This window comes from Rhizoctonia solani, chromosome 15 (assembly GCF_016906535.1).
Source record: "Rhizoctonia solani chromosome 15, complete sequence".
NCBI lineage: Eukaryota > Fungi > Basidiomycota > Agaricomycetes > Cantharellales > Ceratobasidiaceae > Rhizoctonia > Rhizoctonia solani.
In genome coordinates, this window is record NC_057384.1 from 296,662 (window position 1) to 322,036 (window position 25,375).

General features: G+C 46.9%; 8 protein-coding genes and 2 non-coding genes across 10 annotated transcripts; 5 read left to right on the forward strand and 5 right to left on the reverse strand.

Moving 5' to 3' along the window:
• Window positions 1-59: 59 nt before the first annotated feature.
• RhiXN_11921 (oligosaccharide translocation protein RFT1) lies at window positions 60-1,838 on the reverse strand (the record flags this gene model as incomplete). The annotated part of the gene is made up of 4 exons (XM_043331736.1): window positions 60-129; window positions 181-892; window positions 942-1,096; window positions 1,150-1,838. 4 exons carry the CDS (start codon window positions 1,836-1,838, stop codon window positions 60-62), a joined length of 1,626 nt encoding a protein of 541 aa, XP_043186497.1.
• A 1,636-nt stretch (window positions 1,839-3,474) lies between these two features.
• Window positions 3,475-3,574, reverse strand: RhiXN_12460. The gene has a single exon. It is a non-coding gene; the product is annotated as a tRNA-Phe (tRNA).
• Window positions 3,575-4,838: 1,264 nt separating this feature from the next.
• On the reverse strand, window positions 4,839-5,631 carry RhiXN_11922 (peptide methionine sulfoxide reductase; the record flags this gene model as incomplete). Its single annotated transcript, XM_043331737.1, has 4 exons — window positions 4,839-5,059; window positions 5,116-5,203; window positions 5,248-5,462; window positions 5,520-5,631. The coding sequence occupies 4 exons, from the start codon at window positions 5,629-5,631 to the stop codon at window positions 4,839-4,841; spliced, it is 636 nt and encodes a 211-aa protein (XP_043186498.1).
• A 1,910-nt stretch (window positions 5,632-7,541) lies between these two features.
• Window positions 7,542-8,767, reverse strand: RhiXN_11923 (FtsJ-like methyltransferase; the record flags this gene model as incomplete). The annotated part of the gene is made up of 3 exons (XM_043331738.1): window positions 7,542-8,355; window positions 8,412-8,584; window positions 8,633-8,767. The coding sequence occupies 3 exons, from the start codon at window positions 8,765-8,767 to the stop codon at window positions 7,542-7,544; spliced, it is 1,122 nt and encodes a 373-aa protein (XP_043186499.1).
• Window positions 8,768-10,103: 1,336 nt separating this feature from the next.
• Window positions 10,104-10,203, forward strand: RhiXN_12457. Its single transcript has one exon. It is a non-coding gene; the product is annotated as a tRNA-Phe (tRNA).
• A 1,694-nt stretch (window positions 10,204-11,897) lies between these two features.
• RhiXN_11924 (heat shock protein HSP70 family protein) lies at window positions 11,898-14,100 on the forward strand (the record flags this gene model as incomplete). The annotated part of the gene is made up of 5 exons (XM_043331739.1): window positions 11,898-12,151; window positions 12,204-12,396; window positions 12,452-13,105; window positions 13,163-13,638; window positions 13,695-14,100. 5 exons carry the CDS (start codon window positions 11,898-11,900, stop codon window positions 14,098-14,100), a joined length of 1,983 nt encoding a protein of 660 aa, XP_043186500.1.
• A 264-nt stretch (window positions 14,101-14,364) lies between these two features.
• RhiXN_11925 (peptidyl-prolyl cis-trans isomerase, cyclophilin-type protein) lies at window positions 14,365-17,951 on the forward strand (the record flags this gene model as incomplete). Its single annotated transcript, XM_043331740.1, has 12 exons — window positions 14,365-14,714; window positions 14,765-14,796; window positions 14,852-14,989; window positions 15,359-15,504; window positions 15,640-15,828; window positions 15,896-15,965; window positions 16,015-16,156; window positions 17,202-17,214; window positions 17,268-17,459; window positions 17,524-17,599; window positions 17,655-17,789; window positions 17,845-17,951. The coding sequence occupies 12 exons, from the start codon at window positions 14,365-14,367 to the stop codon at window positions 17,949-17,951; spliced, it is 1,590 nt and encodes a 529-aa protein (XP_043186501.1).
• An 801-nt stretch (window positions 17,952-18,752) lies between these two features.
• Window positions 18,753-20,497, forward strand: RhiXN_11926 (TKL/LISK/LISK-DD1 protein kinase; the record flags this gene model as incomplete). Its single annotated transcript, XM_043331741.1, has 6 exons — window positions 18,753-18,779; window positions 18,831-18,888; window positions 18,937-19,033; window positions 19,087-19,555; window positions 19,604-20,129; window positions 20,184-20,497. 6 exons carry the CDS (start codon window positions 18,753-18,755, stop codon window positions 20,495-20,497), a joined length of 1,491 nt encoding a protein of 496 aa, XP_043186502.1.
• A 56-nt stretch (window positions 20,498-20,553) lies between these two features.
• Window positions 20,554-21,153, forward strand: RhiXN_11927 (TKL/LISK/LISK-DD1 protein kinase; the record flags this gene model as incomplete). The annotated part of the gene is made up of 2 exons (XM_043331742.1): window positions 20,554-20,927; window positions 20,988-21,153. The coding sequence occupies 2 exons, from the start codon at window positions 20,554-20,556 to the stop codon at window positions 21,151-21,153; spliced, it is 540 nt and encodes a 179-aa protein (XP_043186503.1).
• Window positions 21,154-23,911: 2,758 nt separating this feature from the next.
• RhiXN_11928 (peptidyl-prolyl cis-trans isomerase, cyclophilin-type protein) lies at window positions 23,912-24,562 on the reverse strand (the record flags this gene model as incomplete). Its single annotated transcript, XM_043331743.1, has 5 exons — window positions 23,912-24,039; window positions 24,097-24,172; window positions 24,237-24,392; window positions 24,452-24,464; window positions 24,516-24,562. The coding sequence occupies 5 exons, from the start codon at window positions 24,560-24,562 to the stop codon at window positions 23,912-23,914; spliced, it is 420 nt and encodes a 139-aa protein (XP_043186504.1).
• Window positions 24,563-25,375: the final 813 nt, after the last annotated feature.

Sequence of the window (25,375 nt, forward strand, 5' to 3'; positions counted from 1 at the left end):
ATGATTCAAAATTCGACCCAGCATGTTTTAATTTCAGAGAGTTTATGATATCGATGTATCTATTCTACCTTCTTCCGCCCTTGAACAGCCTTGAAGATGCTAATAAAACGTGCTCTATCGGACCATAAACTGGGTTGCAGTGAGCATCACAGCGATTCGAGAAGAAATAATATAACCTACCAAATTGCCAAACTAATCACTCCACATCCGATACAGATGCCTACGTGCTTGAATCGTTGTCCTCGCTGGTCAAAATTGGCTTCGCTCCACCTCGCCAGAAAACCACTCAAAGTGAATGCAATGATCCCAGGAATGCAAGGCCGCACACTCCGCAGCCATACTAAATCTCCCCCAAAGTACCTACGCGCAAATACCCATCCGTATAGCGCTCTCGCACCCAAGTTGGCTACATTGGCCCAAACCAACATAGTGTCATCCCACTTGACTCCCAGAGCACCCGACGCCCCCAAAGAAACGCCCGCAGCAAAAGCGATTGAGAAAGCCACCATCCATCGGGCCTGGGACTGGAGTTGAGCTGGCGATGCGGTAGCGTGCACGAATGCTTCTAGGATACCGTTCAGCCCCATTGCGGGAATATAAGCACAGTAAGCTCGAAGAATGCGCGGTGCAGCCGTCGAACGGTATCGGGGAGGAAGCAGAATATCAGAGAGGAACGGAACGAGGGGACCCAGAAGTGTCGTTAATGCAATTGCCAAGTGAAAATGGAGGAATACAATGGATTGTAGTGTAGTCGAAGCTTGGAATTGAGCTTCCTTAGAGGGTTTAATTGTTTTGGATCCCTTCTCATGCAGTGGTGGGGACAGTGTTTTGGAAAAATAAAGTCGACTGGACTCTTCGATTGGCTGGAATAGGATACGCGCCACAAGCGAGCCTATGAAATGGTCGGTCCAGTGCTAAAGTTTCAAGATGCAGACACGGACCGTAGTTTGAGGCAACTGCATATCCTCCTTGATCTTCTAGCGGAGACACACGAGATATAACAATCCGGTCGCCTTCGGTAAGAAAGTGCTTGAATACTGATTGACCAGTCATTGTCAACGCTAACTTCGATGATGTAGGGTCAAATGCAACTGCACTAAAAACGACGTCTTTGAATTCAGAGGTCTGGGTGAAAGATGTTGATCTCACCTGACTCCATTTTCATGTACTCGGCGAGGAAATATCTGGAACCCCCCCTCCTTCCAAAATGCTATGGTATATACCAATAATACGGTAACTGCGTAAGCCAGCTGGCCAGTCGCAAAAGCAACAAGGCTCCAATGCTCTCCGGCAGCCATCAATGCAACTACCGTACAAACACTCCGACTGACAATTGCGGTTCCTTCGGCCTTTACCCGAAGATTAAATCTCATGAGGCTCTGGGCACGGTTATGTAAAGGCTCAGAGACAAGATCTATCAACGCGGCAAGAGCGTATATGGATACCGCTTGATCGAAGTAAGGCTGCGCCCGAGTAGAGGGAGAAGCAATTGTGCGGTAGCCGAGAGCTAGACCAAATGCCAGCGGAGCGCCTATGAGGATTGGGATTGTAGAAACATTTTTAACTTTCGGCGAGATTGATTGTTCTCGGGGTATTCTAAGAATCGCATTTCGAACACCTTCACGGGAAAGAAAAAGAACAGTAGATAGCAAAAGGTCGAGCTGGATCGCGGCTGTGCCGAAGACTTTGGGAGAGGCAAGTCGGAGTAGTAGCTGATTAAGAGTAAAAGTGGCGAGGCGAGAAAGAACTTGGAGCCCAATGAGGGAGTAGGCCGATTTTACGGAGCCTTTAGCTGGATCATCATCCGGACGTGTCTTGGGTTTCGTGGTTGTCATCATCGAACACTAGCGAGAAGGTTTGACGCCAGGCGCTTGCCGAATTTTGTGCTGCCTTGTCAGTACTGTAATTTACGAAGTTCGAGCATATTAGGCATACCATCGCACTGATAAAAGAGTCGAAGGTACTCATTAAAATGGGAGTAACAGCTTATAGCATATAAAGAGGTGGGAACGCACAATGATGTCGGCCGCATCAGCTAGGTCTGATGTTACCTTAAGTTTATTTGCAAAGTCTCTTGAACCCCATAAGGAGCTTCGCAGAGGCGCGGTAACTTTATACTCCTTGAACTCTGCTTGGGTCGATCGGGAGTAGCTCCATAAATTTGGACTACCTTGTTTACAAATGCCGATCCTATGACTGCACAGTTATCGCTTGGACTCTATAATCTAATCACAACAATATACACAACTCATGTGGCAGATTCAGATCGACATCCATTCACTAGTGCGAGAGCTGAATGATACTCCAATATGTAACTTATCCTCTGCCCGCTCATCCGCGTCGGTCATGGGACCCAGACCGGTCAAGGTTGGGGAACCCCCACGGCTGCGAAGCAGCGAGGGTAGACCGGGGACGCTTGGCCGCGGGTCTGGCTTGCGGGTGGGCGGCCCAAACCAGCTCTCATCACCTTGAGGGATGGTGTGCATAAGAAAGACATGCAAAGGCATGCCGCGGCACTCGGTGTGCATCAGGCCGGACGGTGGAGGTCGGACGCAAGTCAACACCAAGCGTTAGTCACGTGTCTTGCCACATGCTTTGGCTCAGTCGTAAAACGTCCATTTATTGTGCATGGGCTATAAGAGCCAGGTATGACGTTGATACTTGAGTCACTGTTCACTGTATACTCGGCACCAAGACGCATATACTCATATATATACTGTCCATTTATTTGTCATGTAATACTGGTCAACTTGAGCTGTAAGATAACGACCCTACTAAATCTTTCCCGTCCCAAATGCTATATATGATTTTCTGGAAATTTTTTCCCCACCCCGTGTCTTTAATTGTACGCGAGCCAGTAGGAGCGGCAATATGAGAAGTCAAACTTTGAAGCGGGTGCGTTCCTTATCGGTATGAGCTTTTGATATATCGGAAAGCTATTTGAGTGACTTTTGCATTGATTAAGGCTTCGAGCCTATATACCTGAAATGGGCTCTTTTCTACCAGAAGCTGTGATGCGGAGCTCGCGGATGCTCACGAGCGTGGAGTTGTGCGCTACAGACTTAGGAGCACGTGCTTAGGTGCTAGTTATCTTCAATATACCGCGTGTGGTGCACTTGTTGAAAGACACGTAGAGCTAGACGATTTTGTATCTCAGCTCTACTATATGGTAGTGAACTTGTATATATACTGTACCTAGACGATTTTGTATCTACAGGATTATAAGCATACATGAACAGAATAGAGAGATATGATACGTACCTCAGCTCTACTATATGGTAGTGAACTGAGGTGCACGAGAATCGATAAATAACACATTTATACTCGTACATCCAAACGTAAGTAAATATATGCGTAAGGATTACATGTACGGTTCCGTGAGACTGATATTTCAACAGCACTGACCAAGACCAAAATATTGGCGCTTGAAACGACGCAGGCTCATTATTAGCTCCCACATGGAGTAAAAAAATCTGCCACGAACCTGGATTGAACAGGTGACCTGTAGATTGCTACCAACCAAGTCTCCTTGCTTAGCTTCAGTCTAACGCTCTCCCAGCTGAGCTACCGCGGCTGGTTTTTATGACTTTTTGGCATATAAGTCCTGCTGATTGAGGTGTACCAGCGCGGACTTATTCATCTGAGGAGTCGTTATCTCTTACCCGCCCACCCGTCCGCACCTGACCCTGAACATTCCAGTCGCCGCCCACCTCTCCAGAGGCTCACGCGGTTCTTTCTTTTTTCACCCACCAGCCCATTCTATAGCTAGGAAGGATGGCCACCTGACCCGCCAGCCTCCCTCGCGTCTCGGTGTCCCGGTCTCTCCTACTCTTCTCTTCCTAGCTCACAGCATATTTCACTGCTCTTACGCCATGCGAATGCATGTATATACTTCGACTCCTTATCGATCTACCTCACCTCCTCCACAACCACGATCCGACAACATGGATTAGAAAAGGTGGGCATTTTTTTCAATAAATTATTGCATACATGCATGCAAACCAATAGCTCATAAAGCAAACTACTCAACAATCCACTTATATTGGATTTAGTATCCCTGATCCACTAGCGGCTAGTACATGTGCACAGATACCTTTTGTTCCGAACCTGTACTCGCTACCGAGGAAACTTGTACTATCCAATGTACAAATTTGGTGGTATGGCGTCAGATAGTACTTCAAGTGTGGGACCAAAGCAGTGATCATTCTATATCGACGAGTTAGTCGCGTACAGCAGCTCTATCTCCCAGAAGAGTGAGGATGTCAAAATTCTTTTGTATAGGAACATGAGGTAACTTATATAATTGACAGAGAGACTCCAGAATGGAGGTCATTGAATAAATGCGGCATGATCTCGAGAGGTTATTGATGCTCAAAACAAACGGTGCCAAAATCAGAGAGCAACTCAACAATTAATTGGTTGTCTGAATGCATGCGTCAAACTCGCTCAAGAAGGATCAGTACAGTACGGCTCATTTTCGGATTCATACCGAAGGTGTGTGAGAGTTGAGAAAGCGGGAATTCTGGAGGAAGATAGATTAGTTGAATAAAATGGTACCATTAGGTCCCAGGCACTCTAACCCGGTTGTTGATCTGGAATCAATAGTCATCCGAGGTGCTGAGAAACCCGACGTAATATTAAACCCTTAGTCTTTTGGGTTCACGAAAATTGAATTAAATAAGAGTCGAACCTTGGGCACAGCAGTCCTTACAGACACGCGTCACGGCATGTAAGAAACGAACCATTTGGTTGCGGATGAGTGCGACGAACTGTTTATTGTGTTATGGGTACGCATGTTTCATTTCGTTACAGATCAGTCCTGCGTAGAATCCTATATCTTACCAATGCAAGCGATGTGTCTCGCACTGGTATCCGCTTGGATTCTTGAATAAATACATCTGGTGGCTCTCCTCCGCGGGCCACCATTCGCCAGCTGGAAGAATGGCAGTGACGATCTTCAAGCCTTCGGGGTCAAAGTGTTTTGCCTGGACATTTGCGGTTACCTCTTTTGCGATGCGCTCTTGTTCCGGAGAATGGGTGAAAATAGCTGAGCGGTACTCTAGATGAGCACGGATAAATAAGTTGAAGAGTCAAAATAGTGTTCAGATAACTCACGAGGCCCTATATCGTTACCCTGCCTGTTCAAAGTTGTAGGGTTGTGCGTGCGATAGAAAAACTCTGGACCGTTATGGGTCCTCAGCAGCTATTCGATTCATGAGCAAATATAGAAAACAGTGACTCACCTACAAGCTCGGCATATCCTACTTGGGTCGGATCGAATTCTATTCTCGCCGCTTCGGCATGTCCGGTATCTTTGTTGCATACTTGGCGGTACGTGGGGTTCTCGACATCTCCTCCGGTAAAACCGACTTGCGACTTCAAAAGTCCTTTATCTTTGTAATGCTTGACAAAAATATGTTCGGTACCCCAGAAGCAGCCCGAAGCAAAAGTGGCTACTTCAACTATTCACAAATCGATTGCCCGTTAGATCGAGATTTCTCATGTAATAAGTGGCGCACCTTTATCAGACGATGCCATTGAAAATTGAGGAGGAGCAAAGTTCGAGTTTCTACTGAAAAGACCTGCGAGCGGAATGGCAGAGGCTATGGTACGGTGTAAACGACCAAGCATCCGGTGGTGGAAGATAGCCGATCCTCTCCATTGTAATTTATGACATTTTGGCGTGATCGAGAAGATCGCGTCATTGGGGCTGATCCATCGGGGGCTGTGCCTCATCGCCACAATCACGTGGAGCTTGGTGTTTGTCCATGTCGTTTAATTGCAACGGATCAGGCTTAAGAGAACTGGATATCACTTCAACTTTTTGTTTGACGCGTTTTTAGCGGCACGTTGCATATTGATAGTCACTTGCATAAAGAAAGACAGAGGTCGATTACAGGAAAATACCTTGATTCATGTAAGCATAACTAAGTGTCACAGACACTCAGCTCAGACCAATGCAAGTGGCGGGGCCGCACATTTGCATGAGAATACATGTAACTATGAGTACCATATTTATCCTTCTGACAATAGTTTCTGCTTCAACAGGTTAAAATGCATGAGCGATCAACTCCGAAATAAACGGCTTGTATACTCACCGACGCTTCCAAACTGGTTAAATGCCATGAATCATGGGCAACGACCTTTTGCGGGTATCCGTGTGACATTGCCAATAGCAGCAAATAGCTGAGTCACGAGTTGAGCGATCTGATCATAAGCTCCTAAGTAATACTATAGTTCAACATTACATATCTCGTACTACAGGTGCATATGGTGCTATTTCATGTTTTTATCGATATATCCTTGATCGTTCGCCCCAAAGAGTCGATATTATGACATAAGTATACCCGGAATCTCTGTACTACATGGCTACATGACCCGTTCATCAATATATGCAACACGCTGCAAATTGTGATCTCAGGCAACATTAATCTGGCTTACGGATGATTTTGTAGGGGATACAATCCATTTCGAGATACACGTCTATAGGCTCACTGTGTCGGCGTCTGGCATTTAGCAAACGAGGAATACTCGAGTTTAATAACGGGCCATGGCCATTATGGCTACACATCTCAATCAATGAGTATCAAAACTTATCGGTATTATACCACTCATTTGTCAGGCTGTGAGATGAGAGAGGTCGAGCTGAGTGGGAGAAGGTGAGCAGTGGTGTTGAAGCTTTGGAGTTCGCGTAGACTGGCTGATGTTCTCGTATTCGACGGAGGTTCTAAGGACTAAGTACATGAGAGATGAGTATATATAGAGTAATGAGTGTTGTTTGACCGTGCGGTAGTAATAACGAAATAACGAACGACAGTGAGTTATGAAATGAAATGGTAATGGGTCGCTTGCGCGACCCTCACACAGGCGTCGCATTACGAAGTGTGTGGCATAATTGCTGGAAGAACGAGTTGCCGATTCCCCATAATCTACATGGTCTGCTTGTTTGTCCTATGACATAGCAATGCCACTCTCGAAACACGCCCGTGGGGAACGGCAGCGACTGCCTAAATGATTCCTTGTCTGGTTGGCCCTAAGAGGCGACCCCCCTTTCTCCAGTCGAAGATCGCAAGCATATCAGACGAAAGGTTACTAACCGGCCCGAAAATTTTCTTTGGATCGGACCAATCAGGTGAATTTGTAGAGCAATGAACCAATCAGATTCGTTAGCTCCGTTATCGGGTGGCACAAGCCGCATCTTCACACGCTCTTCTGTATCTATTACCTCATGCTACACCGCCGTCCTTGGAGCGTTAGGCGATGGACGTTTCTGTCAGGAAGAAAAATAAACCTACTATTGCTTCCGCTTTGATTTAATTCGCATTTGATGCCACAGCTATATCCAAGCAGTATTTACATTCTGTGCTTTGTTACATTTTATCTATTACACATTTATCCTTACACCCCTCCCGTTCGACCCAACCCCCAGAAAATTATCTTGGGCCAGACCAAAAAGGAAAGCATACGTAGAGATGAAAACGTAGGCATACATATAACAGCAACAAGTAGACAGGCGCGGAAAGGAGACAAGTATGCGTGGATCACGCCGAGTCATCACAGTCTGAGTCATCATAAATAACCCCTTGTTCTTTTAAGAACTTTAACAATGCATAATACTGAATATTCCACATGGGCTTGCCAAGACGAGCAATGTGATTAACTCCGGCAGGTTTCATCACTTCGTCCCAGGGGGTAATCAAATCCTGTTCATCCCAGGTCATGTCGCGACCAAACCCTTGAGGACCTCCAAATGTCATAATGTACCAAAGATTTTGGAGGCCGTCTACAAGGAGGCGATAGGCAGAAGTGTGAGTTTTTATCCCCTTGGATAGAAGATAGAATGAGCCCCGCTTGCGGTGTAGAAGCTTGGACTTGACGGTGTGGGTATAACCAGCAATGCGAGTAAAGGCGATCAGGATGCGGGCGGTTAAAGCTCGCTCAACACACGAAAGCTTGAGGAAGATGGTCCCTCCTGGCTGAACAGCGCGCAGAGCGAGCAGGATTTGGGAAATTAAGATACGGTTCCAGTTCCATGCGCGGATTGCATTGTCGGGGTGCAAGCGCAGGTGATGAGCGTCGCAAACAATAAAATCGAACTCATGTGGACGAAAGGGGAAAGGTGATAGGTGAAGAGCGAGTGCTCGAGAGCCGGAAATATGCGATGTACCGGGCTTGGGTTTGGTAGGAGCAAGATCAATTAAAGTGAGGTCCAGTTCGTGGATGTTGATCCGCGAACGGAGCGGACCGGGGATAGCACACCCATGACCAGCGTCTTCGATAGGTAGGGATATACCCACTCCGGTAGCATATGGGCATGTGCGTAGAATATACGAGGCGTAACCGCCAGGATTGGATCTACATCGACCTGTTGGTGAGTACAATGGATTCAGTAAGCCCAATGGCACACTAACCCAAGGTCCAGAAACCTCTCGGTGCGTACAAAACGGCCGTTTGCGAGGTCCATATACTGGAGGCTATCGTACATAATCTTGCACCAGTTCAGGTCCGTATTCTCGTGTTTGACGTGGTCAGAATTGAACCTCTGTTCACGAAAGTGGCGGTCGACCGTATTCGAGCTCCATCCCTGCAGAACTGGTTAGTAAAATAAACCGTCTACGGATAGGTGAAATACCATAGAGCGGATCTCATTCAAGAGGCAAAGAATCCTACAGTCTTCACGCTGCATCAATGCGTCGCCGAGCCATTTGGACTTGGGCTCGACCTCTGCCGACTCCCAGGTGGGAGAATCCAGTAAGGATTGCGACATGACGACTGATAGTATGGAAGAGTTATGGCTTGTAAAATGAGGTAAATGGGAGGGCAGGCTCGAGAGCGGAGAGGATGAGGATGAACCACCTCGCAAGGGGGTTCAAATACCCTAGCCACATACTTTCGTGCCACGGTATAATTACATAATCATATTACAAACATGCACAGACCCAGCAAGCTGATTCGCTGTATTAAATATCCATACACGTGTCTCAGATTCTATCTGCATATCGATGTTCCAGATTAAGGACCGAACTTTGCGCTCTGCCCTCATCATCCACTAGATGTCTTGGATGCATCCGGCTTATGCTAAAAGCGCACATAAAGTGAATTCTTGAAATATCGCCAGTGACCTGGCAGAACATTCGAGAACGTGCATACATGTACACGGTACGATCTATATAACTAATGATTCAGGTTTGATTCCGTGGCCTCGACGTCTGAGACTGTGGGAATAACTTGTAATACGGGTCTACTAACATGAGTCACCTTTTGGTAATAGATAAGAGTTTAATATAATCTGCCTGAAGGACATGACTCGGCCCTTCTCGACCCAGGAATGTGATAAGGAATTTTGGCCCCCGAGGCACACTCGTGGGTGAACCAGTCTTATAATACAGTAAAAGGGTTGCGGTAGCAATTACTTGAGTTGGAGCGCGTTGCTCCGAGTTCGGTCATTGGAATGTCTGTAAGTAGGCAGTTCCGCCATATTATCGACATTCAAATCAGAATGGATTAAGAACGTCTTCGTTCAACGGCGGTATATCTTTGTCTCACACTTAAACACAATGTATACGTAAGCAATCTTGAAGCCAGAAACGCACTGTGAAATATGCCCGAATATTCCTACTTTATTGTACGTACGTAATGGCAGTACTGAGAGTTAAAGCGGCCGTTCTCCAACAAATAATCATGTAGCTCCTTATACACGTATCAGCTTTTTCTGAAAGCTCCAGAGAATAACTACTAGTTAGGTGTGAATACGCCGGTCCTCACCCGTATATTGCTAGGTAGTGCTTTACATTGGCCTCCGTCTTATAGCTCGAGAGTTGGTATTCATTAAGCTATCATATAGAGCTTCTGGATATTGACACCTAGATCAATAAGCCATTGCTTTTCCTGTTCTATTGGGGTTTATGCATGGTGGTTACTCAAAGAGTATGACTTACCGTTTACCAATGTCTATGCTGATTATTGCAGACTTCTCAAAATGGTCAATGCTATGCTCCGCTCCCGAATCTCTCGGCATTTAGCCACAGCACTTACCTGTGCCATGTTTGTCACTAAAATGATAGGTTAACAATAATAAAGCTACAGGGCCGCTCGAATATACAGCCGCGGTAGCTCAGCTGGGAGAGCGTTAGACTGAAGCTAAGCAAGGAGACTTGGTTGGTAGCAATCTACAGGTCACCTGTTCAATCCAGGTTCGTGGCATTTTTTTCAGCTGGTGTATAAAGCAAAGAATTACAAAATTCCTTTTGTCATTTAAATGGCCGAGTTTATGACTGTATATCGCCGATTTTAGCTTGGGGGTGTTGCCAATTAAACACCTGTTGGAGGATTAAACTTTACAATTCTTAGACGTACGCTGTAAAACCTTCATATCCATCCTGCGCCCAGTAAGCGTTGTCTCTAAACCTATCCAGCAATACCCAGCGTGTGAATCTTTCCTACTTATAGACAATCGTTATGTGCTTTACTGTCGACGCGTCACTAGGACCCGGCCAAGGGTAAGAGAAATCATGATGGCGAGCATTGTCTTGCGAAGCCAAATAAAGGATAACAACAATCAGAGCCTTCAGTAAAGTAACTCGAGCTCGTTGTCCCATTATTGTACTTCCTTTTTTTCCGATCAATTTTTCTTAGATGTTCTCGAAAAATCCTCGGTCGGTTTTTTTGGTGTGGCCTGGCTCATAAAATGCGTTGCTTGTACAGTACTTGTGCATTTATCAAGAACATCTTACGCTAATTGGGAAATAAAGTCACTGCAATCGATACCTGCATGAGGCCCCCTAACTGTTTTGGTCACAAAGAACGAAAATGGATGGAGGGTCATATCACTCGCAAAGACTGATAAGCCTTTTTTATGGCATTGCCGAGGCCCACTTAAGTGAGTAACGCTATATGTTAACGGACACGTAGACCCTATTCAGGAAACCTACCGGTGAAGAATGAAACAAGGGAATTGAGTAGGGGAGTAACCTAACGCACCCGAATAGTTTGCAAACCACTTTCAATCACCCCTGTAACTTAGACTTTGGAGAAGATGCTTTTTGCCAACAGAGACCAGCCGGTGGCCGAACGCGGTGGGTCCAGACAAGCATTGCCGAACAAAATGATCGGGTACAAGTATAAGTTGTCAAAGAGAAGGCGCCAGGTTTGGGATAACATACCCGAACTCCCCGGGAGTGGCAAATTGGGCCATAAAAATATCACTTCTTAAGCTCCGGGTTAAGGCATTCTTACTTTTTAGCATTGATTTTACGCATATTTTGGTTCGAATTTTATCCAAGAATCTATATGCCGTAACTTGTATACATGCTGGGCGATAGCATTGTACACCAAATACGCAAGGCCCTAAACAAAAACGCGGATCATCATATCAATTGCCCAAGGTCTCAACGACCAGTGGCGCTCGAGTATCGAATGATATGGAAAAACGTCGAATAATAAACCCAGCCAGCGCTCAACGATTGGCAAAAGAACGCTGAAAGATTTCGTCTGAATGAAATTATTTGATCTGTGCTGGCCAGGTGCTTGCCTCACGAGAACCTCATGGGCATACACCTGCCCGGTAATCAAACGCGAGTTGGAACCAAGCATGGCCAAACTAATAAAGGCCAAAAAATCGAATTTTCTGGCTAAATAAGAACGCCTTACAAAAGCTGAAATCGATGTCGAGATGTGGAGCAAGGTTGTCAGAGACGTGTCATTCATGGAGAGCGACACATATAGCTAACGTGGATGCCAGCTCAGATGTAATTAGTCAAGCGAGGCGGGGGCGGGATACGGTGCCACGTCGCGCTACGTGGCCGTGCGAAGGAGTCACGTGCTGACACGTAGCATGTGGACGCATATAAACGACGGATGGCGCAGCTCTTTCTCCCCAAACTTGACCGCCGCCAGCCATGGCTGCTCGTCCCTCTCGCTCCTACGCCGCATCTGTGGCATTTATCTTATTCGCTGTTATCGCTGCGATATGCCTTGTCCCTGTTGCTCGTGCAAACGACGACAAAAATTACGGAACTGTCATCGGTATTGATTTGGGAACTACTTACTCTTGCGTTGGTGTACACCGTGGTGGACGCGTCGAAATCATTGCCAATGACCAGGGCAACCGTATTACTCCTTCTTGGGTCCAATTTGGTGACGATGAGCGACTGTAAGAAGATTAATTTGAGTTTATTCGGACTATAGTTGACTATTCATTTTAGTATCGGAGACGCCGCCAAGGCCGCATTCCACACTTCTCCTTCTCAAACTGTCTTTGACGCCAAACGTCTCATTGGTCGCAAGTACGACGATCCCGAGCTCAAGCGCGATATGAAGCACTGGCCTTTCAAAATCGTCAACAAGGGTGGAAAGCCAATGATCCAGGTCAAGAACAAGTCTGAGCTCAAGGATTTCGTGAGTTGTTTTGTTTTGTTTTACTTTCCATTCTGATTGCTTAACTCCGTCTTAGACCCCTGAAGAAATCTCTGCCATGGTCTTGACAAAGATGAAGGAGACCGCTGAGGCTTACCTCGGCAAGAAGGTCACCCATGCTGTTGTCACTGTTCCCGCCTACTTCAACGACGCCCAGCGCCAGGCTACCAAGGATGCCGGTACTATCGCCGGACTTACTGTCCTCCGTATCGTCAACGAGCCTACCGCTGCCGCCATCGCCTACGGTCTTGACAAGAAGGGGGGTGAAACTCAAATCATCGTCTATGATCTTGGAGGCGGAACTTTCGATGTTTCCCTTCTTTCTATCGACGACGGTGTCTTTGAGGTCTTGGCTACTGCTGGTGACACCCACCTTGGTGGCGAAGATTTTGATAACCGTGTCATTGAACACTTCATCCGCGAGTACAAGAAGAAGACTGGTACCGACGTCACCAAGAACCAGCGCGCTGTTTCCAAACTCAAGAAGGAAGTCGAAAAGGCCAAGCGTACTCTCTCTAGCCAAATGTCTACCAAGCTCGAGATCGAATCCTTCGAGAACGGCAACGATTTCTCTGAGACTTTGACTCGCTCCAAGTTCGAAGAGCTCAACATCGACCTCTTCCGCAAGACTATGAAGCCCGTTGAACAAGTTCTCAAGGATGCTGGCGTCAAGAAGGAGGACGTTTCTGATGTAAGCTTGTGTTCCGCCAACCATTATTGGTGTTGTATCTAATCTTCTCCCACTCAGATTGTCCTCGTTGGTGGTTCGACTCGTATCCCTAAGGTCCAACAGCTCATCAAGGAGTACTTCGGAAAGGAGCCATCCAAGGGTATCAACCCTGATGAGGCCGTCGCCTACGGTGCTGCCATCCAAGGTGGTATCTTGTCCGGTGAGGAAGGCGTTGAAGACGTCGTCCTCATCGATGTCTGCCCCTTGACCCTCGGTATCGAGACCACTGGTGGTGTCTTCACCAAGCTCATCCCCCGTAATACTGTCGTCCCCACCAAGAAGTCTCAGATCTTCTCTACCGCCGCCGACAACCAGCCCACTGTCTTGATTCAGGTCTTTGAGGGTGAACGTTCGTTGACCAAGGACAACAACCTGCTCGGCAAGTTCGAGCTCTCTGGTATTCCTCCCGCCCAACGCGGTGTTCCTCAGATCGAGGTCACCTTCGAGATCGATGCCAACGGTATCCTCAAGGTCGGCGCCGCTGACAAGGGAACGTAAGTTATCCTTAGCTTTCTGTTCGCATACAGTCATTGATTCTATTTGATTACAGTGGCAAGTCCGAATCTATCACCATTACCAATGAGAAGGGTCGCCTCTCTCAAGAGGAAATTGACCGCATGGTCCGTGAAGCCGAGGAGTTCGCGTCTGAGGACGAGGCCCAACGCAAGCGTATCGAAGCTCTCAACGGCCTCCAGAACTTTGTCTGGGGTCTCAAGTCTCAGCTCGGTGACCAGGAAGGTCTCGGTGGCAAGATCTCTGACGAGGACAAGAAGACCATTCTTGCCACCGTCAAGGAGACCACCGACTGGATTGAGGAGAATGGCCAGACTGCCACTTCTGAGGACCTCGAGGAGAAACTCCAGGAAGTCCAGGCCGTTGTCAACCCCATCACCGGTAAACTCTATGGCTCCGGTTCTGGGTCGAGCGAAGGATCGAGCTCGCATGATGAGCTCTAGACGGGAGGAGGTTAGATGGGGGGAGATACATGTATTAATTATTGGATTGTTACGCTGTTTTCTAGAGTACGCTAGCGTAGTTGTGCTCGACTAAAAATCAATAGTTCTGTTATTGACATTAACTTTACTCGCCCGAACCTTGATTACGCTATTTTAAGCGCCGATAAGCCTTGTATCTTCCCCTTGATTTGGACGGCGACGTCACAATTGACTCTCGTCCAAGTTAAATTTAACTTTCGACCGTTGGTATTAGGGAGATACAGAATGGCCTTGAGTTCACCGCTAAATGTTTCAACCAAAGACGACCAGACTATTCGACCAGACCAAGTACCCAGCCCCCAGCGGTCAATAGCTCACCCTCCCGAAGACGCACCCACTGCAGCCAAAAAATTCGATGAATCAGCATCAGCTACTGAACCTAACAATGCCGAACCGGTAACCCCGAGACCCACCTCGATCGACAGCTCCAACCCACCGAGCCTTCAACCTTACTCGACCTTTATTCTCCAGTCGTTTTCCACAAGTAATAATTTCTTCCGAAATGTCCAGTGGTGTATGGATGGGTCCAGTCTACTAGGCGTAACAGAGCATGCTTCACTCGAGATTCTTGATTTGTGAGTTCATTTCGGCTACCGCTGGTTTTGATATTGACCGAGCAACCTAGAACCGACCAAGACGACCGTATTGAACTCAAGCGTAAGCCTTAACTATTTGATTGAAGAGAAGGGGACTAATGATCCTAATTATGTAGACCGTCTCTCACTTCCCCAGCCTGCACCAATCTTGAGTACCGCATGGTTCCCTGCGGCCTCGTCCTCGGACCCAGCATCATTCTGTCTCGTTGCAGCTGTACGGGACACCCCAATAAAACTTTTCGACGCATCGGATGGTAGAGTATTATCTATACTATCCTACTAGAACGGAACATGGCACTGATTCAGCTATAGGTGAGGGCATCTTATAGAATCGTGGACCATCGAGAACGATTCATTGCGCCACATTGTATGGCATTTAACATGTATATGAATCGGTATGGTAATCGAGGAGATATAGGAATATATATTGCTGACTAGTTATCCAGATTATACTGTGGTTTCGAAGACGCAATCGAAGTTTTTGATGTGCATTGCCCGGGAGAGGGCACCAGACTGCACACTATACCCACAAAAAAGAGTCGGGATGGAATGAGAGGCGAGTGTTTGTCCCTATTCCACTTTTGGCCCCAACCTTCTTACTAATGTTTGTGACATCCTTTCAGGAATAATATCGAGTCTTGCATTTGCTCCTGATTGGTCCGGGACGTATGCGGCAGGCTCCTTTGGGGGTGTAATAGGTTTATTCACGGAAGACACGGGCGGCCAAGTACAGAACTGGCTAGAGGGGACCGAAGGTGGCGTTACACAGGTATGATTATTATCACTTCTGTATGCACCTGCTATTTCTGGCCTCTCGCCTCTGCCTTTTGGTTCGGCTTGCTCCATATTTTTCTCTGACTTGATCTTGACCAATGGATCCAACTTGAACTTCTTCTCGCACTAGATCCGATTTAATCCCATCCAACCACATATCCTGTATGCCGCATTCCGTCGTACGCCGATGATAGCTCGGTGGGACCTCAGGAACCCTTCCGAACCTGACCTCTTATACGACCGAGGCCTGGCGTCCACGAATCAAAGGCTGGGCTTTGACTTGAGTCTGAATGGGCGCTGGCTCACTGCAGGAGATGAGGTGAGGACTCTCAAGAAGTGCTTGTTCCTAGCACACCAGGTTGATTTGGATACATGATTATTCACAGGGAGGGCAGATTTCAACTTTTGATGCACTTGGAGAGAGGGGCCAAGTAAGCACTATAAGCGCCCACAATGGTACGATCTCCACAATAACCAGATTCCTTGGCTAAATATGATGCAATAGATTCAATCGGAGCTATCAATTTCCATCCTACGAAACCCTACCTTGTATCCACATCTGGATCTCGTCACTTTCGGGATACCGATTGGGTTACATCGGATTCGGATGACTCTGGAGAGCCAGAAAATCCTGGGACAACCGTCATGTGCGGTCAAACCGTTTCACAGAGAGCAACAGCGCCAATGGTGATGGATAATTCCCTGAAACTTTGGAGCGTGTAGTATGCCCATATAGAAGTAAGATTAACGACCATGAGACCATCTTCTGCTCAATATGTTCGTAAACATGGAGTTAAGTGGAGCGTTCCACTTACACTAAGTCAGTTCTTATTTAAAACAAGGAATAGATGCAGGTGCATTTCAAATGGTAGCGTCATCCAATCACTCCCGCATCCCTTTTTGCTCCCAGTGTTTAAATTTAAGAGTTGAATACATTTTGATCTTTACATTATGTTGTCCAAAAGCTCAGCATTACCACCGTAAAAACTATGAGGAGGATGCACCTGAAGCCAGGTTAATCCGGGGCCGTATCTCAAACCCGGTTCGCACATTGCAACCTGATTCGCCAGATGGGCACCCAGATCGTGAAGATGATTGCTGCGACAGCTATAACCAATCACTTCTCAGCGCGGAACATAGCAGTTACTGAATGATACCGAAACATATTGTTATATTACTTGTCTAGTAAGATTCTAGCATCTTGTATCACTCAATTCAGCCCGACCCCAATGACTATGCCTATGAGCTTTGAAATGCGGTAAATTATTCTATTATCGCAAACTGTGTGGGTACCAGTAGTGAAGCTGGTCATTTCTTCTTAGGCGATACATAAAAACATTGTTTACGCCACACACAGTGGCGATTGCCCATTACAATTGGTATGTAGAAATCCATTATACGATACCTAATTTACTAGGGAAGCCAACCCTATCAGATTGACACGATAGATTTTCCATGCTACTTTTGGGGGCAGGTATCATATCATCTGATCATTAAGGGGTCGATCTCTATCAGTACGAGTGGCGGTTGCGGTTGTTTGCTCATGTAGGATCTCGGTAAACAGATTGGATCCGAGCTGCAGAGATATAAAGCGCCTCTAGGCATAGTGTCTACTTGCTCCAACTCGTATCAACATGTAAGGGCTTCTATAGATGTTTGACCACACACACTCATACTATTCGAACGTCGTAGGGTGCAGACATTCGTGAGTAACCATTTTGTAAACGATGAGCTACCAACTAGATGATCGATCTGTAGTTTGATATCACAATCGGAGGTCAACCACCTCAGCGAGTTATCTTCGAACTCTACGACGGTGTCGTCCCAAAAACCGCAGAAAATTTCCGTGCTTTGTGTACTGGCACGAAACAGAATGGTGATCCTCTTGACGGCTTTGCTCCAGGTGTAAAGCCGTATGCCGGCAGCACCTTCCATCGTATCATTCCAGGGGTCCGTCAATAACAACCGATTCGTATTAGTTACGTGCTGACATGGAATTAATATCTCTTATTAGTTTATGTGCCAAGGCGGCGACTTCACCAACCACAACGGCACCGGGGGCAAGTCGATCTATGGAAATAAATTTGCTGGTCAGCGCCCAGCTTTATCATTAGATATGATAACATTGACTAACTCTTATTATAGACGAGAACTTCCAAATAAAGCACACAAAGCCTGGTCTTTTGTCGATGGCTAATGCGGGCCCCAACACCAACGGATCTCAATTCTTCATCACCACCGCAGCCACTTCATGGCTGGACGGGAAGCATGTTGTTTTCGGTAATACTCATATAAATCTATAACTAAAATAGAGTCTAACTATAACTTTCTCCAGGTGAGGTTGTGAAAGGGTTAGAAGTGGTTAAAGCAATGGAGGCGGTCGGCAGCGCTGATGGAAAAACTCGTCAGCCAGTGAAGATCGCTGACTGCGGTGTCCTCTAATCATACAATTCTCCGCCATAAACGAGGGCTTGGTTCTGAATTAAAGTACCAGCTTGAATCTCAATGAAATGGATAATAGCTCTTCGTACATAATATTGTGTTAGACTCGCGTTGGCTAAGTGTATGGTTGAGTGGACATCGATCCTCCATAGATGTGAATATGCTATGATATCACTATGGCTTTATCCACAATCAAAATATAATACTCGATCCGTAACCGGGGTTCCTTCCGAGGGTCAAACTCTGGGAACAAGAACTTTGGACATATGCGTGCGCTACTATCGTATCTCCAAACTTTCTCCCTCAAACTCTGGTGAGTAATTCGCAGGATCCCGCAGCGTTCTCAGCCCAACTCGTTTACAGCCCTTCGCGATGAGTTCCACCGCAAGTCCAAACTTCAATATAATCGTTTACTGGTTATTCGTTGAGACACAATTTCAGTAAGTCATTTTCTTAACATCTTCGCAAGCTTGGTCGTGCTGGTCGGTAGTACGACTATGATAGCCCGATCGGGTAGCTTCGGTGACACATCCCGGCGCTCGGGATTAGCAAGAGTCCCAGAATGTCAGACAGGGGCTTGTCGCACACAATTTCTGCGCAGAACGACCACCAGCACTGCCCATACGGTCGTTGTTCCGCTAGCTTCTGGATTTAACCGTACGTATCTCTCGGATCGTGCGCCTTTGGCGACTGGTCTGATCCATAAGCAATGACGACAGTGCTAGCGCAGGATATAAGAGGACAACGGACTCTCTGAGGATCTGCCTTTTCCACTATCATACCTTTCGCTTTCTTGATCGTATGGATTTTGACATTATCCCGTTTGAAGTACGAGCCTACGAGGTTGGATGACTTTATACTGGCTAAATGATTTCATAGGATATCCAAGGGGACTGGAGAAGATTAGGGTCCGGGTCTTTTGGAAATGTATACAAAGGTCAGTCTTTTGTGTGGGAATTAATCAAGGCTCATATCGACTGTGCAGGAGTCTATTTGGGCATCGATGTAGCAATTAAGGAGGTCTTACCCTCAAAGGACTATGATGTCGCAAAGTACTTTGAGCGAGAATGGCGCTTGATGAAGTACGCCCCATGATCTATTTATGCTTGGTCTCGACTCATCATACCACCTCTAGGGAAGCCCGCCATCCCAATGTCGTTCTGTTTCTTGGATTGTCCCGTGCACCACCCCCCGACAACCGAATCTTTATTGTTTCCGAATTTATCGACAACGGGAATCTTCGTCAGTTGATTCACGATACGCGACAACCCCTTGAGTGGCCACTTCGTTTATCTGTCCTTACGGATATTGCGAGAGCGATGGCCTACCTACATGCGCGTCGCTGTATCCACCGGGACCTCAAAGGCGAGAACTTGTTGATGACGGCGAACGGTCGCGTCAAGGTCACCGATTTTGGTTTTGCAAGAATTGCTGCTAGGAACGATGATGAAATGAGGCGCCTGACATTCTGCGGCACGGACAGCTATATGAGCCCAGAGATCCTTAAAGGGGATGAATTTGATCTCCCGACTGATGTGTTCTCGATGGGTGTAATATTTTGCGAAGTCATCGCTCGTAAACTCGCGGATGACTATGTGTTCAAGGTAAGTAATTCAACGTGCAGTATGATCCTGCTTTGACGTATTTTCTAGCGCTCAGCTCCGGATTGGGGAATGGACCCTGATGAACTCAAGACTCGTGCTTCACCAGGATGTCCTCCTGAGCTTGTTGCTCTGGCTCTAGATATGTGTGCGGTCGATCCTCATGCCCGACCCTCTATGCGCGAAGTACTAGCTCGTCTTCGAACGATCGAACTTGGTGTGCTTGAGAAAGCTGGTGACGCGCATGTAGGAAGTGTCAAATTCTTCACAGCTGGACGCAAGCGACCAGGGCCAGCCCTCCGCATACCCAGTTTTGGTATGGGGGTTGGGAGTGAAATACGCAACAAGGATGGTGATGCCGAGTTAGACACCAAGCATGAAGCAGACGCGGGCATAGGATCAGACAAGGAGCTCGATGACGCGGTCCGCAGCCTCGAGAATATTCGCATCAGCAAGGGTCCAGCCAATATTTTACCTCCTGAACACGGTTATACGCCTGCGTCTGAGAAAAGTCGATGGGAATCGCCGAGATGGGATGGGAATTCGATGTATTATACCCAACGCTCGGGTGACTTTGGTAAGATTGAGTCCATGTCGAAGGTAGTATATACACCTTACGGCCATGACATAGGTTACATTCCCAGCGAGCCAGGGTCCGACTCGACGTCACCTCTGTTGCACGAGACCCCGAATCCGGAAATAGACAATACTCACTCTCAATTATCGAGTTACAGTGAGACGGTGGTACAAATGCATAGGGGAGATCTGGGAACTTCAACTCCTTCGGTCAATACTGCTGTTCCTTCCGAGCTTCCTGCCACTGCTGCTTCTCATTCATCTCCTCAAAATTCAGTATCTGTTTTAACCGTTCGGGCTTCACCTGTGATCACTACCAATGCGCTGCACGGACCAGCTATCCAATCCGAATCTTCATCCGTACACTAAATGACGCTGCCGCGGCTTCGAGGATTTTACAGGTCGATCCCAATCAGGTATCCAAGATGTCGATGGATAGCTATCACACCGCATCATCTGCAATTACCTTACCAGCGCCTACCACCGACTCGGTTGCTCTGGGATCTATAGCCGCAGCAACAGAGGGCTCGACCGTCACGACCCGCCAAGTGGAAACGGAACCTTCGCTCATTCATCGATTCACGCTTATCAAGCCTGGTTCCACGCGCAGAGGATCCGTCACCTTTACTCCTGCCTCAAACGGCCGTGGGGCTAGCCCTCCTCCACCTGATAGCGCTCCAGGGTGGAGTCCGTTCGAATTCTTTTTCGGAAGTGGATATAGCGCCAAGTGTGACTTGTGCACGAAGCGTCTCGGTTGGGGTTGGAAACCCGTCTTGGAATGTGATGATTGTGGAATGAGGTACGTAATTTGCCTGTCAAAATAAGAAAGTAGGGTATTAATTTATGTCACGTCGATCAGGGCTCATATCAAGTGTGGAGAATTCGCACCAAGGGATTGTGGACTCCGAGGACCAAGGCACGCTAGCCCTCCACCTTTCCCTGCATCGCCCACTTCGCCCACGTCGCCCAAATTCAAGCCGAACGTCAGGCGTAGGTCTGGAGAGGGTGCTACAGCCTCGGCATGAGAGGCCTCTGATAGTCGATTGTATCACGCGATGGATGGTGTATGCTCCAACATTCAACTTCTAGGATTTCCTTTCCCTCTTTCATTGATACATGCCATTTCATTTTCTCTATGCACCTTTTTTTTATATCGTTCACTTCGTTACACGTAACTTGGACTTTCCATCACTAATTCATTCATATTTGCGATTGTACAAATAGTTGGTTTCCGGATATTTACGGCTTCTTTAATTTTTGAACTCGGGAACCACATATTCATGGGTTTATGTGTCGGTTGCCGTCCTTGGGTGTATTTGGCTCATACGGAAGACGTGTAATTTGCTTGTCGGTTAATTTGGAGCTCCGCAAGTTTAGGGCTTCCACTGCGAAAATGGTTTTTTATCGAGAACTCGAAGAACGCTATCCTGAGTGGATGACGAGTATCTCAGGACGGAGATTGTGTATCCACCGATGGCACTTATGACTCGGCACCCAATTCAAACTCTCGCACGGGCAATGAATGCCTATGGCCAATCGCGATCGTCCTTTCGGACACGGTTGAATTGATATTGTTCGCTATTGGCCGTGCAATGTATATGCAGCCATCATGATTAAAAAAATGTAATATCATAGACATATTCAACACTGATCATCGTGTACAACTTGAAACCCTAAATTACACTGCAAACAATCCCACGAAAGGATAAAAATACGAAAAATTGTGCAAGGCCACATCAAAACGCGACCTACTCTTCAAAAGAATATTTCGACAACAGACTCTCAGAAACGCTCGTATCTACCTCACCGATCACCTCAACGCTCCGGAAAACAGACACAAGGAGTACACCTGACCAAACTCGGCTGATCCATTGACCCAGACCACTCGTCCAAACGCCACCACACCGAGGGAGACACGGGCTTCCATGGCAAGTCGACATGGTGCGCACAGCCCTTCGGTCATGCGACTTACCAGGGAAACCCTATGTGGCCCTGGACGCGGTAGTGTCTGGCCCTGGAGGAGCCAATAGTCCGGCCCAATAGGGACAACCATACCCCAAGGGCGCTCTCCAGCTAGCGAGGGAGCAACGTTCGCATATCGACACCTAAATTCGACCTAAAGTCCCCCGGTAGCATACCAACTCTTTCCCGAACGAGTGATCCGGGAAGTGCGCATCTCTGAGAGCATGCACGGCGAGCGCGAGAGTGATGGATTCGATGGGTGATAGAACGCCATAGTTCCAAGGAGGTCATATTGCCATGTCCCTAAGCAAGGGTTTCCTAGCGCACATCCCTCGCCTACTGGGGTCTCTGGGAGATCAAAGCGCCGGTTGTCATTGCTCGAGCAGCTGCTCGGCCTGTCAAGGCAGTCTTCTCCGCGGAAGAAGATAGGGACATTCAGCTGGTAACCTGGGAAGGGAAGATGCTTTTCGCATCCTGTGCGTACTCAGATTGCTGTCTAGGCATGTTCAGTTGCTAGTTCGTTGGTTGAGTCATTCTCGCCACTTACCTGTGTGGCCGTTTGTCTCACGGATTTGATCGGCGCAAATTGATTTACGTATTGACCCACGTGACACTCGAAATATGTTCATCCAAGCTTTATATGCGCATGCAGAGTTAAGCTGGACAAATGATTGCATTCTCAACAGCCCAATCTTCTATACTTTCTACCTTGAGCGCTTACGATCCGCTCCCTTGGACCGCTTTGGAAGATCCGACTCTCTCAGTCTCCTAAACCTTGTCTGCGTTAAGTACCCCCACTACCTCGCGAAATACAATACGCCGACTATCCAATCAAAAAATCAAAGTTTTGTAACGAAAACATATGAAATTGGCGCTAGATGAGCTCCGTGAACTAGAACTATGACATAACAGGGTATCGTGCTCAGTAAAATAATTTACTTCCAAGGTCGTTCGGAGCAAGACTTCTCTTTTGGGACATAAGGCGCACGAACAAGAGTTCGCATGTATGAGATGTAGATAATTTGCTTAATTACATGCGAATCTTTGATTCCCTCTATTTCTGGCCAGTTGCAAACTTGAGCTCACGAAAACAATCGTAAAGACTATGATCAGTATCATGAATTCCAGTTACAATTTTGATACCGAGCTATAACTACACATATAGCCTGTTACTCCCTTAATGATAGTCTACCAGTACTTCAAGCCAATGGATATGTGCGGGGACGATTTCCTGTGTGAAGACTCCATTCTATTAGCTTTTATCATGGCAGACAGTATTCAAAAATATATTAATATCACTCTAGATCCGCCATAACACCTATTTTTATGAATGTTGAGGTGATGGAGTTACAAGAGGTCACAAACTGCTATGAGATGGGGCGGGTGCCGCGGTAACTCTAAATCTGGCGGACATAGACCCGCAGATCGCTGAGGCACGTGGCGAAATTGTAAATATGTATAGCTTCAAAAAGTAGCAAAGTAGGGATTCATTTAGTAGGGCGGGTACTCGCTCGAATGAGTTGTCATGAATCACTTGGCAGCCAAAAATGTTCGAGTGACGGCGAAATAGAAATCGACGGCGAGCGTTGTTATTAGGAAAGAGCTTCATTAATTGGTGGAAAGTGCTAGCAAGAAGCTTGCAATCATCAAGATCATTGCACCGTCCCACTTTCAACAATTTTAAGCTCCGCCTTTGGGCGCCCACTTTCAGACCCCTGTGACTCGATAGCCTTTACTATATCAAGACCCTCTACCACCTCGCCAAAGACCACATGCTTTCCGTCTAGCCATGAGGTTGGAACTGTTGTAATAAAGAACTAATCAAAGATATGTTAAATCAAAGGAATGGCAGATGATGGAAGAGCTTGCCTGAGAGCCATTGGTATTCGGTCCAGCATTCGCCATGGACAAAAGACCCGGCTTGGTATGCCTGAGCAGGAAGTTCTCGTCTTTAAAGAAGCCAGAATATAACTATTTGCTTTGGTACGTGAGAGATAGATACATACCTGCAAATCGTGGGCCATAGATCGATTTCCCCCCAGTACCGTTGTGTGCGGTGAAATCACCGCCTTGGATCATAAACTATGGCATATCAAAGAACGCAAGCTTAGAACCAGACAACTACATAGATGATATCAATACTCACACCGGGAATCACGCGGTGAAACGTCGATCCTTGATAACCATATCCATGTTGACCGGTTGCGAGTTCACGGAAGTTGCGAGCAGTTTTCGGAGTAGTCTCGTCATAGAGCTTCATAACAATCCGGCCAGCATCTTTGGATCCAACACTGACTGTGAACTGAATCAAAAACCTTAGTTCAGGGGACAATTGGTCTGCATGGATTAGTGAGCACATACAAAAACATTTTTGCTGTAAAGAAGCGTCAGATCGTGTCATAGTGAACCACTTTAAATTGCTCACTTGGCCGAGGCAGTCGTACTGCTAAACCGCCGGAATATCATAGACATGGTTGGAGTAGTGAGAGGTTGATTGTGCGTTTGGTCAGGTGGTGGGATAGGAGTTAGAAAGACGATTGGAAATTTAGCGCCATGGATCTATAAGCAAGCTATACAGGACCAACCTTTCAGGTGCCATCGACGATTGGTTTTCGTAGAAAAGAGGCTGCATACTGCTGGTCTCTTCTTCCTGGGCCATGAGTTTATAATACTGCAGGCTCTATTCCGAAGAATGGATTTATCCTCAAAGCTCCGCCCTTGCATTCGATCACCCTGTCTTTATTTTTTTGATGCGATCTACTTCCTTGTCCACTATAGGAATTAAAAAATCGGTGAGACATGGTACTCGGACACGTGTACATCCAATACGCATGAAATCAAGGAGGTTTACCTATTGGTGGCATGATGGAACTGAGTGCAGATCTGGCTTGGTACGCCCAATGTAAAGGATTATGGGGAAGCCCGTTGCACCGACATTGAGGGCAGACTAGCAAATGCACGACTAAACATGCATTCGGATTCGTAATGGCACCTATTATGTTAAACATGTTGCGACTTGTGGTGATTCTCTTAGCATATAGTCAAGTCTCGCGCAGAAAACAAGCCCATCGAACAAAGATGCCCAACTCCACGAAACGTTAGGGGTACCACGGGACATTGAACGCTGCCCACCATAGTAGGGCCGGATCGAAGAAAGAGCGGGGAAATAACATTGCCCACTTTTTTCAGGCATCCTTACCATGGCCTGAAGATAGCCTGGATGCACCATGTTTATAATTTCATATTCTGAAAAGGGTTAGCTGCCGCGGCAATATACCTCTGATG